At 34.9% G+C, this 14,432-nt stretch overlaps 2 protein-coding genes and 1 pseudogene across 4 annotated transcripts; all 3 read left to right on the top strand.

The window, feature by feature from the left end:
* The first annotated feature begins 2,904 nt into the window (after window positions 1-2,904).
* LOC108826666 (putative terpenoid synthase 7) lies at window positions 2,905-6,144 on the top strand (annotated as a pseudogene).
* A 1,245-nt stretch (window positions 6,145-7,389) lies between these two features.
* Window positions 7,390-10,444, top strand: LOC130499962 (DNA-binding protein BIN4-like). Of its 3 annotated transcripts, XM_056994562.1 has the most exons (13): window positions 7,399-7,568; window positions 7,668-7,783; window positions 7,876-8,098; window positions 8,218-8,264; window positions 8,611-8,851; window positions 8,928-8,995; window positions 9,077-9,130; window positions 9,225-9,333; window positions 9,506-9,552; window positions 9,643-9,669; window positions 9,799-9,874; window positions 9,978-10,120; window positions 10,207-10,444. In XM_056994562.1, exons 2-13 carry the CDS (start codon window positions 7,724-7,726, stop codon window positions 10,315-10,317), a joined length of 1,206 nt encoding a protein of 401 aa, XP_056850542.1. In that variant the 5' UTR covers window positions 7,399-7,568; window positions 7,668-7,723; the 3' UTR covers window positions 10,318-10,444. The 3 variants fall into 3 exon arrangements, with proteins under 3 accessions (XP_056850541.1, XP_056850540.1, XP_056850542.1); XM_056994561.1 differs by having other exon boundaries at window positions 7,390-7,568; window positions 7,675-7,783; window positions 9,506-9,669; XM_056994560.1 differs by having other exon boundaries at window positions 7,390-7,568; window positions 9,506-9,669.
* A 288-nt stretch (window positions 10,445-10,732) lies between these two features.
* Window positions 10,733-13,279, top strand: LOC108828187 (NAC domain-containing protein 91). The gene is made up of 5 exons (XM_018601790.2): window positions 10,733-11,082; window positions 11,520-11,800; window positions 11,867-12,124; window positions 12,199-12,702; window positions 12,776-13,279. Exons 1-5 carry the CDS (start codon window positions 10,917-10,919, stop codon window positions 12,941-12,943), a joined length of 1,377 nt encoding a protein of 458 aa, XP_018457292.1. The 5' UTR covers window positions 10,733-10,916; the 3' UTR covers window positions 12,944-13,279.
* The last annotated feature ends 1,153 nt before the right edge of the window (window positions 13,280-14,432 follow it).

Raw genomic sequence — 14,432 nt, 5'->3', positions numbered from 1 at the left:
ATGGAAGCCATTAGAATTCGTATGAATTACTTGATGCTCATATTGATGAAGGGTTTAAAGAGAGTAAGAAATGGAGAGTTACATGAATCTCTAACAAGAGATGTCAACAGGCATGGTGAGCTTTTATGAAGCTGCTCACTTTGAGGTTTGGTCAACTTGATATGTACTTCTAGCATCATTTTCGCCTGGAAGAACTGCAACTGATTTATTAAATGTTGTATGTGTGTTGTTTATTTACTCGAGCTACGAGGCCCTCTCCATGTGCCACATAAGATTGGAGACGATGGTCTCGTGTTTACACTATCTGCCACTTCACTTGCCAGCTGCCACCTTATTTGAGGTATGACCGACAAAAGTGAGGTGATAGTTACCACTTAGGAGACAAGCTACTTAAGATTTTGTCAGTGAATTCATTGCAAAATATATTTATTAACTCTGAATTGGTCAAAATTACTTCCCTCTGTTTCATAATACATGTCATTCTGAGCTCATTTTTTTGTTACACAAAGAATGTCACTTTACAATTTTAATGTAAATTATACTAACTTTCAGCTGAAAATTAATTGCAAACTGCATTGATTTTATAAATAATTTTATTTATCTAAAATACTATTGGTCAAAGAGGTATAATTAATTACAACTTACATATATTTCAACAACTTTCTTAATCTGTGCGAAAATGTCACAACGACAGTCTTTAAGAAACCGAAGGAGTATTAAAAATGGATGTTGCTAGAAAGTTACGGTTAGGAGTCAAGGGGAATCATTTTCCATTATGATAATTGATGTTAATTAATGCTCCATTATCTTTTTTTTTGCTAAAATTTGGTGCATACTTGATGCTCCATTATCACATGTAAGTATTTGGTTTTGAAATAACCGATGAGTGACTTGTGGTGGTTAACTTTTTTGTATAAGAAAGCCTCTTTAGTGGAAATTTGTGGAAATTTGAATAAATAACGTAGACGATACGTGGTGGTCTAGAATGAACGATACGTGGTGGTCTACCTTTTTTTAGAAAAAGCCTCTTTAGCAGTGTAGAAAATTTAGGATATTTCTTTTTGAAAATGAAATTTAGGATAAATGATTCGTGGGGATAACCCTTTTATATTTTTATGACCCAATTTGGCAAAGTTTCTTTATAAAATGCCTCTTTAGTAATGTAGAAAATCATGAGACACCACATACGAACGAACGCATAGCAACAAAGAATACATCTGGCACTTAAATATTTTATTCTCTTATTATTTTCCTTTGAGTTTAAACTACAACATAAATATTCACCAAGTTTTATTTTCGAATGAAAAATAATAAAAGTCAGTGTGATAAGCACAATGTGATATTTAATGGTAAACTGACTTTGGAATTAGATAAGCAATCCGGATTCAAAATACATATTCTTTCCATTAGACTGATCTATGTTTTAGAAAAAAAAGTTATCTCTAAAAAATCTATATTTTATATTTTCAATGTAAGTGATAATAAAAAATTGTAATTTTTAAAACATTGATTTTGTTTACTGAATTTCAATTGATTAAAATCATAAAAATAACTAAACATATAAAATAATATATTTATTATCAAAATATTTCATATTTTCTAAAGAAGTGTGAAAAGTGAAAACTCTTGAACATACATCTTTTTAAATACAGAGAGTGTATTACATAATTGGCAAATACAATTAATTTTCAGGATGAGAAGATACTTCCTTAGATATGTTTTTGGAAATAGTTAATATTATTAAGGTATCTTTACAATATATTTCAGTTTATAATATTTTAAGTATGCAATTTGGACAGCAGAAACATTTTGAGAACTTATTAAAATGTAGTGTAATTTTAAGAATGATAAGACACATAATTATAAAATGATGTATCCTTGCACATTTTTGTAACTTTTAAAAATCAATAAAATTTAAAGAATGAAAAGATCAGTGCCGGACAAACCTTTAATACTGCCCTAACCAAAATTTTAAACTACGCCCTTATACAAATTTTATCAATATCATTAACAATAGAAAATATCATAAATATTCATTAAAAAAAATCAAAACTTACAGTCTGTTTATAAAAATAGTGATATAATATATATTTATTGCTAGAAATATAATTTTACTTATATTTTTCTACAAAATCATGCATTAGAATCATATAGTCAAGTCTTTAAACCATGACCATTTCAATTGATAGTATAACTAACTCATTTAATTTTTCTGGTTATATGGAAGACCGCAAATAAATTTTTATTAGCATCAATTTCGAAAAACTTCTCTCAGCTGTGGCGACTACACCAAAATGGTCAATAATATACGATAAAAAATTTATGTGTTTCGAACTTTTTGGAACATTGATTATCGAAGAATCTTTAATTTTTTAAACAAATTATCACTAATTATATATTAAAGCGTAACATTCCTTAAAAAAACTTCGAGATTCAAACATGATGCTCTCAAAATATCTCCGCTTGCATCTATTAACTTTTTAAAAATTAAACAAAATCCAAAAAGAAATTCATAATTTTGGAATTGTTCAAATCTGAATTCAAAAGAAATTACAACTGGAGCTTTAACAAATTTTATTCTAACTAAAAATACATAGTAAATTATATTTTAATAAGAAAACCTACAAAATTTATTTACTTATAGATAAAACTACTTTTTTTAGAAAAAAATATGCTCCACTAATTTGGATGTCCTAATCCGTTGCTTGGATGGCTTGTCCTCTGGACCGGCCCTGGAAAAGATATATATATATATATATTTTTATTTATTTATAAAAAGACATCTTTAAAAACAATATAGATTTTTGGATGAAAAACACGTCATAACATATTTTTTGAATTCCTATTATAAATAGATGATAGATTATTCACCATATTGTGGAACTCGTGGTTTTACGAGTGAATATGGAAGCCATCAAAAGTTTTGGACCGAAACTTGGATCCCAACTTTCTCTCCGTTCTCGTACCAATTTAAGCTATGGAAGCAAACTATCTCGCTTTCCGATGACATCTTATCCTGGTAAGCTTCTTCGTCTGGAGGCAGCTGCTACTCTGACTTGCGATGATCAAGAACCTAAACCCACATTTAAGAAGTTGCCACCTTCTGAATGGGGACATTACTTCCTCAATGTTCCCGTCGATGTCTCAGTGAGTCTAAAAATTATTGTGTATATATATATATATATCTAGGAGATCAACTCATGTGCAGATATCTATCTCAAAAAAAAAACTCATGTGTAGATATCTTAATTATTATAGGAAATGAATGAGCTAGGGAGAGAGATTGAGACACTGAAGCCAAAAGTGAGAGAAATCTTCATGTCTCATTTCCAAGGCATAGACAAGCCCAAGACTGGAATTCTTTTTATATATTTGCTTGTAAGTCTTGGTCTGGCTTATCTTTTCGAAGCTGAAATCGGCAAGATTCTTCAACATGATTTCCAAAAGGTAGACGATATGATGATTGACGAAGATGATTTGTACAAAGTTTCCATCATTTTTTGGGTTTTCAGAACGTACGGTCACAACATGTCCTCCGGTAAGGAGTCTTTTAGCTGATTAATAAATCTTAATCAAAATCAGTGTCTATGGAAAATGACAGAGTGCTTTCCTCTGCCTGATAGATGTGTTCAAGAGATTTCAAGGGAACAATGGCAAGTTCAAGGCTTCCCTTGTTAGCAATGTGAAAGGTATGATAAGTTTGTATGAAGCCGCACACTTGAGGACAACAACAGATTACATTCTCGACGAAGCATTGAGCTTTACCTCAAACCACTTGGAGTCTTTAGTTGCACGTGGGAGTCTCCCGTCTCATATCTCAAGGCATATTCAAAGTACTCTAGATATATCCCAGCACCGGAACTTAGAGATATTAGTAGCACTGGAGTTTATCCAATTCTACGAACAAGAAGATGACCACGACGAGATGCTACTCAAGTTATCAAAAATCAATTTGAAGTTCCTACAGCTCCATTACCTTCAAGAAAATCCTTACAAAGTATATATATGTGACCTCCTCAGTCATTATAGTATTTTAATCATGCATGAAAGATGTCATTCTAATTTTTTTGAATGCAAGGTGGTACAAGGACCTAGACTTTGCATCCAACTTGCCACCGTACTTCAGAGACAGACTCGTGGAAATGTATCTCTATACACCAGGGTACTACATTGAGCCACAGTCCTCACGTGCGAGAATTATGTTGACTAAGTTCTATGCTGTTGTAACACTTGCTGATGATACGTGCGATAGACATGCATCTATTCCTGACGCTGAGAGCCTTGCCAACAGCTTGGAAAGGTACAAATATAATAAAAAACTGTTAGCAAAAATTGTATGTGTCAGTTTTCATCCTGATTCTGACTATATATGCCATAATCGATTGATTGAATCAATATTTCATGACAGATGGGTTCTTGATGATGTCACGGACAAACAACCAGATTATTTGAAATTCGTACTTAAATTTATATTAGAAACCTTCAAAGAATTTGAAAGAGAATTTGAGTCTTACAGCGTGAAAGCTACAATAGAAGAGGTAACCAACCAATCTCCTCTTAGTAACTTGTTTTATAGCATGTTGTAACTTTGTTTTTCTTTTTGTAAAACAATTTGGTTGCAGTTTAAGACACTTGCGGCTTCAAATCTAAACCATGCGAAATGGGCACAGACGGGTCATGTGCCTACCTTTGAGGAGTACATGGAGATTGGTGAGGTTGAGATTGCTGTATATTCAAGTATGGCAGCTGTTTTTATGTGTATGGAACAGACCATTCCTACTCATGAAGCTTATGAGTGGCTCAAAACAAGACCAAAATTCTTTCGATCATTTGCCATAAAAGCCCGTTTAATGAATGACATGGCCGGCTTCAAGGTACAAAGACATGAATCCTTTCTTATATGATCCTGATCTAATGTCATAAATCACTCAGAATTTAATAGATAGTAGTAGATTTTGGCCTTAGCTTTCACAGCCAAAAATATATTTTTTCATACAAAGTTTTATTTAATAGGAATTATAATTGTACTCAATAGTTTATGTATTTTATTTGTATTTTACTATTCTATAGTCAAATTATAAAAAAGATTTGATTTAATAACATTTAGAAAATAGTTACACATAGGAATTTATTTTTGTTAATATATATCTTGTTAACTAGGAAATTGTAATTTTGCTGTTTGTTACTGATCTTTAGGAACTAAATTAATTAATAGAATTATTTTGTCAAAATTCTATATTTTTTTAATATTAATATTATAGATATAATTGGTTGATATCTACTACAAATCTAATTTAATGTGCTAATAATAATGGTTCTACTATGTATTTAAAATTTTTATTAAGGTTTTGTTAGATTATTTTGGCAACATAATTTTTATAACTAAAAAAAATTATGACAGTTTTATAAAGTTATTATATGTATTGATTATATAAGATTTTAAATCTTAATAATGCCAAAATATTAATCAGAAATAAATGAAATGATTTCTAGGGAAATATCCATTTAAAAATAATAATAATAATAGAAGTTGTGATTTATATTTTAATAGAATTGATATATAAGTAAGTCATTCACGAACTTAAAACATTTATTATATATCATCTGTGATTGATGTATCATTCCTAATATACTACCAATTTTACACGTGACTTGATTAGGATGACATGAATAGAGGATATGTCGCCAATGGGGTAAACTGTTATATGAAGCAATATGGCGTCACTGAAAAGGAAGCCATTAAAGAGCTCTGGAAAATTGTTACCGAGGCTGATAAGATACAACGAGGAGTTCCTGAACAACACCACTGTACCACGCAAGGTATGGAAGGCCGCCATCGATTTGGATCGCACCGTCAATATCACTTACAATGGAAGTGATGAATACACCACTCCAAAAGAAAGATTTAAGGAGTATATCACTTCTCTGTTCATCAATCAGATCCATCTTTGAAGATTTTATGGAAATACTATATTAATGCAGTGCGAGTGAACCAGTCTAAGGGTGGCTAGTTTGAGATACCACTTCTGTAATGTTATCATCTAAGTTGTTGAAACGAGTGTTTCCTTTGTTATCTTCTATAACAGCGTGTGTTTGGTATCACCGGAGCTATCGTTTGAATGAATAACAAAGCGGTGAACCAAAGTTTCTTCTTGGTAGCAACATCTGCCAATAACCTATATTATCATTTCAAAAGTGGTTTTTTTTTTGCATGTGAGTTTTCAGGCCAAAGTTAAAACTGGCAAATTCGTTTTTATTATGCTTTTTAGACTAGACTAGATACTGATCCATTGTAGATAGTCTAAGATGATATTACAACTATGTTAGGATTTATGTCCCTTTATGCCTTGCTTGGGTTTAGGACTGGGCAATTCAATCGGTTTTGGTTCAATTGATTCGGATTTTGATCATTTGGATTCATGAAAAGTCTTCACTCAGATATTATAAAATTTTGGATCGGATCCGGTTCGAATTTAGTTACATGTCCAAGCTCTAGTTGAACTCAAAATAGTTTGGTTTTGGATAATAATTGGCAAAATTATTGATTTTTATTTTGATTAAGTTCAGTTTATATCAAATGTTTTATTATCTATCTGATTTTCTCTCAAAATATATTGTTGTCCTTCAAAATAATGTTCTATGGACTATACGAGATTCTTCCTTGAATCATACGTGACAACATCAAACATATCATATCATGACATAGCAAAGCCTTGTACAAACGAGAATCAACCAAATTAAAATTAACAACTACGAACTCTATAAGTATAAGAAACATTATTTAATTTTTAAAATAAAACAACAATGATTTAACCTTCATAACTAAAATTATTCATAATTGAATTGTAAGTGTCGAAATATAAAAATATTAATATTAACCAAAATAAAAATATATATTAAACTAAGTATTTGATCTAATTATTCATATAATAAATAATTATTTTAGATATTTAATAATATCTTATATATTTTGAATACATATTCAAGAATAAGGTCGGGTTTGGTATGATTTTTTTGGGATTTGAATTTTTTAGGTTTTTCGGATATACATTTGGATTCGAGTTCAGTTCGGATCTATAACCCAAAATACTATAAACAAGATCCATTCAATTTTTTTTTTGAATGAATGTAAAATTTATTCAACTAAAATCATTTTACATCAAATGCTACAGTTTTTATTATATATACATCTTATTACGCATAAACTACTTCTTATCAAAGCTACTCCTTATTTCTGTCGAGTTCGGATGAACTCGGATTTTTAGATTCAGCTGCACTTGCAACCAAACACTCTGGAGTCTTTATTAATAGTTGGGCTTCATGTTCATGGGGCATAGATCTAATTGGGCTTTCACCTTGCTGCCGAACATCCGGGAACCGGAACAAGCGGTTAGTGGGCCAATCTTCCCGCGTCTTTCTTTCACAATCTCGCCTGGCGTAGGAAGCTTTCGCTCGCTCTCTTCTCCCAGTCGCCGTCGAGATTCCTTTTTTCTGGATCTCATCTCCGAAGATTTTAACGTTCCGTATAATTCGCTAGTTAAATTGCTCAATTTCGACTTCTTCGTTAGGTGAGTTGAGCTTCGATTTTCATCCGAATCTATGGTTTTGGTTTTGTAAAAAAAGGTCTCTTTTAGGGTTTTGATTAATGTGCTGTAATTTGAGTGGAGATTGAAGTTGGAAGAAGCTTTGGATTGTTGTTTTTGAGCTCTGAGGAAGTGAAAATATGAGTAGCAGCAGCAGCAGCTCCAGAGAGGGATCTCCCGATTGGCTTCGTTCTTTCCAGGTTTCCTTTTTTTGATTCAATTTGATTTCGTTAATGAATACACATTTGAAACGTGGAAGTTTTTTTTTTTTGTGTGTGTGTGCACTGTGCAGACACCCACCACCACTTCATTGTTATCACTATCTTCGTCGTCTGAGTCTGCTCCAGATGATAGTCCTTATAAGGAATCTGAAACCATTTCGTCTCTTCCTTTGACTGATGACTCTGAAGCCACCACGGCTCTGGACTCTGAAACGAAGTTGGTGACAGATCAAGTGAGTGTTCACCAGGTGTTCTCTAGAAAGAAGAAAGCTGATGCTACTCTCAAACTTGAAGGTATTGTAGATTTGTTTTCAGATGATGTCTGAGATTTTTTAAAGGAAAACACTATTATCAAAACTGTTGAGCTCTTAAAGGCTTTTTTTTTTTTTTTTTGACTGGGGAACAATTTGCAGAGAAACAGAAGGGAATCAAAGTCAGTGTAGAAGGCTCTACCAAGCAAGTAAGAAACATTTGTTTGAACCCCGTCTCTGTTGTACTCGTTTGTACTTTTTTTTGTTGCGTCTTCTTGCCTTAGTTGGTTAGTTAGTGTGTTTCATGTCTTTCTTGTTTGCATGAATAAATTGTAGTATCAAGTATGTTGGTTAGTTATAAACCCTCATCTAGAGAAGCTTCCCAGCTGCGTGAGCCATGTTGGATATTATTAGGTGGCAGTCTTTCGCCTGCTCTATAGCCCGTCTTAGTATTCTAGTCTTTTTTTTATATGTGTGGAACTGTATGGAGTGTTTATAACTAACCAACGGTGGAGTTGACAGGTTAGTGTTTATCTTGTTTTGTTCTTTTATCAGGGAGGAGATGATTCTGTATGGCTTGTCTCATCTGATTCTGAACCACCCTCCAGTGATCCGATAAGGGAGCAAGTAATTATCTCAACTGAAGAGGATGAGAAGGATGAGGATCTTGTTATTCTAGAACAAGAGGAAGAACCTGCGGTTAAGAAGGCTCCAAAGAAAAAATCTCCTAAGAAAAAGCCAAATAGTGGCCGCCAGATACTCAAGCAAGAAAACATTGCACAAGAAATAAGTGAAGGTATGAATAAATCGTACCAAAGGTTTGTGAATTTAATATTCTTCGGACGTGATGTAACGGTTCCTCTACTATTCAGATAAAGATACAGATTCCATAGTAGCCGAGGAAGTGACAACGGATAAGAACACCAAGCCTTCTTCTTCTGTAAGTACCTTGTGGTAGTAGGATCAGTATTATTGTTTCTTCTCTGGTTTTTTTCCTTATGACCAGATTTACAAATTCCAGGGCTCAAGTTCAAGATTGCCTTTGGTACTTTCTGAGAAGGTGAATCGTACAAAGGTAATCCCATTGTCAAACAATGAAATTCCTCCCATTTAGAGTTTTCTTGTAGACAGAGCGCAGTTGTTAACAAAAGCGGTGAACTATATCACAGGTACTCGTTGAGTGTGAAGGGGACTCAATAGATCTGAGCGGAGACATGGGGGCTGTTGGACGCGTCGTTGTTTCAGACACAACCGAGGACATGTTCTTCGACTTGAAAGGCATGTCTCCTCCCCCTCCCTCAATATCGCTGGCTTCACTCTTTATGCTTCTCGTTTTCATTTTTTCCTATTGAACTTTCAAAATGGGTAGTTAGCTATGCCTGTTGAGCCAAACAGAACAGAACTGATTATGTAGCATGTAACAGAACCAGTTTATCATTTCATGTTTCAGGAACCATATATAAATCAACAATTGTCCCATCCAGAACATTTTGCGTAGTACGTTTTTTTTCTGACTTTATACCTATTTCAAATTTTAAGGTAACTTGTATTATACAAGTACTCACACCAGAGATCTTGCAATTTCAGGTTAACGTAGGTCAGTCAGAGGCAAAGGTTGGTAATAGCCTCTCCTAAGCTGTATATATATTACTCCTGCTCATGAATCTTGACTTGAAACATATGGAAAACTAAAACATAGAATGGAGTAATAAACTTTATTGGATTATATGTTTCCCTTGTCAGATTGAAGCTATTATGAATGACTTCGTACAGCTAACACCAGTATCTAACGTTTATGAAGCAGAAACGATGGTGGAAGGTAAGCTCATTTTCTATACTTTTTTTCTAGAGTGGAATTGATATTATTGTCTTCTTATAGCAGTACTGTGGATTTTGGTAAACTGGTTTTTTTACCAATTTAGGAACTCTGGAGGGATTTTTATTCGATTCAGATGATGAAGGTAACAAGAACGCAAAGACTGCTTCAAAGCCTGCAGATGATCAAAGGGGAGACACAGCAGAGATAACCAAAGGAAGTGGAAAAGCTAAAGAAAAAAGCGAGAATGTACGTTTGGCAAAACTCAAAAATTCTCATAATGATATGCATCTGTTACACAGTAAATGATGATATTTGTGGGAATACTTTTGCAGGTGGTTGTAGGGAAAAAGAGAGGAAGACCAACTAAAGAGAAGCAGCAGCAGCAGCAACCAGCAAAGAAAGCTAGAAGTTGTGCTTCTAAGAAAACAAAACCCAAGAGATGAGTTCATGATTGCGATTTGTGAACCAGAGTAGTAGTTTTTTTTTTTCACATACAGAGTTGCGAGTCTCTAGTTCCAGACAATTCGAAGTAATGTATATAAGGCCTTTGATGAAGAATAGATTTCAGAATCTCTAGAGAATAATGATGACTCATCTTGTGCATGATTGCCTTTAAAGCAATTATGCTGAGGCCAAGAAGCAGTAGTAGTAGGAGCGAAGTTCCTTACTCTGTTTCACCTAATTGCAAAAGCAGTAGAATTATAACAATACTAACTTTACTAAAGTACCCCCCGTCACCTCGGGAAACTTAATTATTTTACATATCTGCTTCAGGGGTAAAACCGTCAATTAAATAAATTTCTCCTTTAGCGTAAGGAAGTGGTCAAGTGGGGGGGTTCTAGGAAAGTGGTGCTCTCTCTCTCTCTCTCTCTCTCTCTCTCTCTCTCACCAAAAGCGTGTCACCTCTTCTTCTTCTGCTTCATCACTTTACCAAAATCGCATCGATTCTTAGGGTTTCTCGAATCTGTCTTTTGAATCGTATCTCCGATCCTGATTTTTTGGATACTACTAACGAGCTCGAATCCTCATATACTAAAAGACTATGGAAGTGTTATCACTGGAGTCACTACCGGTGGGATTCAGATTCAGTCCGACGGACGAGGAGTTAGTCCGTTACTATCTCCGTCAAAAGATCAACGGCCGTGACGACGAAGTCAGAGTCATCCGTGAAGTCGATATCTGCAAGTACGAGCCATGGGATCTACCTGGTATCCAACTCCACTTCTCCCATCTCTTCTATCGATCTGTGATTACTTTGAGCTCTCTGCTTCACCATCTATGTTCTTAGTATGTATAATCAAAGATGATTTGGAACAATATTAGCAGTTTTTCCCTATCTTAGATTGTGGAATCGTTCAATTTTAGTATGTATTAGCTTATCACTGAGTAGTTTGATGATGATGATGATGTGTTGATGTTGATAAGTTATGGTGATGATGAAGTGGTTGATGTTGATAACTTAAGAGTATGATTATGATGATGATGATGTTGATAGCTTAAAGAGCATGGTGATGATGAAGTGTTTGATGTTGATAACTTAAAAGAGTATTGTGATGCTAACTTAACAGTATGATGATGATGAAGTGTTTGATGTTGATAATGTTGATAACTTAAAAGAGTGTGGTGATGATGTTGTGATATGCAGATCTTTCTGTGGTGAGGACAACGGACTCGGAGTGGCTCTTCTTCTGTCCGTTGGACAGGAAGTATCCAAGTGGAAGTAGGATGAATCGCGCCACTGTTGCTGGATACTGGAAGGCCACTGGGAAAGACCGCAAGGTCAAGTCAGGGAGCGTTAAGATCATAGGTGTTAAGAGGACTCTAGTCTTCTACACCGGACGTGCTCCTAAGGGGACACGAACTTGTTGGATTATGCATGAGTATCGCGCCACCGAGAAGGATCTCGATGGAACCAAGCCTGGCCAGGTAAACCAGTTTTGGAGATTACCATTTTACTTTCGAGTGTCTGATGGATTGTATTTTTGGTTGCAGAGCCCGTTTGTCGTATGCAAGTTGTTTAAGAAGGAAGATGTTGTGAGTGAAGCATCACCGGAATGTGGAGTTGTCGAACCAGCTGTCTCGTCTCCAACTGTTGTGGACGAGATGAGGTCTGAGGTTGAGCTGTCTGAAGTGTCTCTGGCTTTCCCTACAAAAGAAGAACCAAAGCATTCTGATGTTGCGGAATCTTCTCTTGTAGTCTCGGGAGAGTGTCAAAGTGATATATCTGCCCCTGAGGTTACAACAACTGAGGTAAGGATGAAATAAGTAAAGTCTTTCTCATTACATGCTTTGTAAAGTTACTAACTTTGTTTTTTGATCGGCAGCTTGACCATATCGATTGGAGCTCGTATCTGGAGTTCGAGTCCCTGGATCAAGCCATGTTCTCTCCCTTGCACTCTCAGGTGCAATCCGAGCTCGGATCCGCTTTCGGTGGTTTTGGTTATGGATCAAACGAACCGTTCAGAAACCAGAATGGCGCTCACATTCAGACACAGTACGGTTCAAACGACCCCGACCAATATATGTTCGACCTCTTGGATTCGACTTTCCAGATTCCTTATGAGTTACCAGAGATGAAACATCTAGCGCAACCGATGCCAGAACAGATTATATATGAGCCACAGAGTCTTGTCAACACGAGTAACAAGATCAATAACGATGCATCTGAAACAGGAATCAAGATAAGGACAAGAAGGGCACAAGCCCCACCTTGTGCTGAACAGTTTGTAATGCAGGGCAGTGCCTCAAGAAGGCTGCGTCTTCAGGTTAACCATAACAGTTCCAAACCAGAAGCTGATAGTCCTCAGCTCCAATGTATCAAGAAAGAGGTGAGAAGAGGTTTAAATAAGAACCACCTTTCAAATGCCTTTCTGTTTCTAACCTTAGATAAAATGCGTACAGGTCAAGGACACAACATGTGGAAGTTTCATGAGATCAAAGAGCAGGACTGAGCTCATATTCAAGAATGTCGCAGCTTTGGGAAGTTCATACAGAGGGATACTCAAAGCTGGAGTTGTGGCGGTTGTGTTTGCCATGTCGGTTTGCAGTCTAACCGGTAAATTTCGTTGAAGCTTTATGCTTGTTGGTCAATAGCAATCAATCAAAGAAGGAAGTGGTTGAGAGCGCTTGTTTGTGTGTATGAAATAGGGGATTAGCTCTGGTTTACGCTTAACCATGGTCGGTTTAGTAGGGTAGTAGTTAACTTGTACTAGTTATAGTTCTGTTTGTATGTTTTAGATGTAAGAGAGAATCTTAAAGCTCGTAGAGTTTTATCCCCCTGACTATATAGGTCATGAGATGTCTCCATCAATACCAAATAGTCATCATGTTGTAAGAACTTGTATTTTCTATTTCTCTTTGAACGCATGTTGAATTTTTAAAAGATTTACGTTGCATGTTGAATCATATATTTTATCGATATGGTATAACATACTGTATGTACATGATTATTTAGTATATGGATTGTTCACATCCCTAATTTACTACAGTACTAACTTCCTTAGTGACGTGAAATGAATCCGAGTAACAATCTGCAATTGGTCTACAAAAGCTGCGTAAACATGCCAAACAGTTATGTATTCATTTGTTCACCTTTTAGTCGAAAGCATGCAACGTGGTTTCCACTCTGATACTTTCCAACCATGCCAAAAGTTCTTACAAATTTTTCATTCCACGAATATTATTTTATCATTTCTTTTTCAAAATTTTTTGTCCACCGCATGCTGCATCCATCCAAAAAAATTGTTTTCTAATTTTCCTATTATTTATTGTAAAATATGGAACACATTGTTTTAATAATTAATAATCGCTTTACTACTGGTTAGATTGTTAATGGTATTGAGAATACAATTGACCTAACTTGTGGGTAAAGGATTTTGATGCTTCTTCTAAAAGGAGTATTTCAGAACTAAAATTAACTTTAATGAACAATATTAAGTATATACTGAATTTTTAATGTCACTATTCGTTCATACACATACGTAGATCAAGACCACCCACACTCTATGTCTATTGAACGTACCCACACTCTCTCTGTTCTCTTGTGTATAAGCCCAACCAGATTAATTTTACTGCTGTTTCTGGTGTTTAGATTAGTGATTAAAGCTTAGAACAAACGTTTTTGTCTTACTTTGTTGGATGTTTTCCGGATAAAACGGCTTCTACTTTTCATCAGTTAGTATCTAAACAAAATGATTGTGTAAGATGTGTAACATGATTAGTCAAAAAAAAAAGAAAGATGTGTTACAGGTTCGAACTTCAAACACCTGCTTTTATATGTTTTTTCCTTTTCTTTTTGTAAATTAACCAAATCATTCTCGGCCAAACACACTTATTAATATGTTAAATGGAAAATAGCCACTTTTGTGAATGTCAAAGACGATATTACAGCTGACCAGTCTATCTGCCTTATGAGAATTCATGTCTGACTGCATTACCCTGAGTCGCCCTATGAGATCCATTCATGACGGTACTTCTTTCGCCATGCTGAAGATCCCTTGTAAGACTTTTTTCCAATATTCTGCATAATTCGCCTTTTTCGGGAATTGAAACCCAGACC

Source organism: Raphanus sativus, chromosome 9 (genome assembly GCF_000801105.2).
Source record: "Raphanus sativus cultivar WK10039 chromosome 9, ASM80110v3, whole genome shotgun sequence".
Lineage (NCBI taxonomy): Eukaryota > Viridiplantae > Streptophyta > Magnoliopsida > Brassicales > Brassicaceae > Raphanus > Raphanus sativus.
Note: the sequence above shows the minus strand (reverse complement) of the source record. Positions and strands in the feature narration are given on the sequence as shown.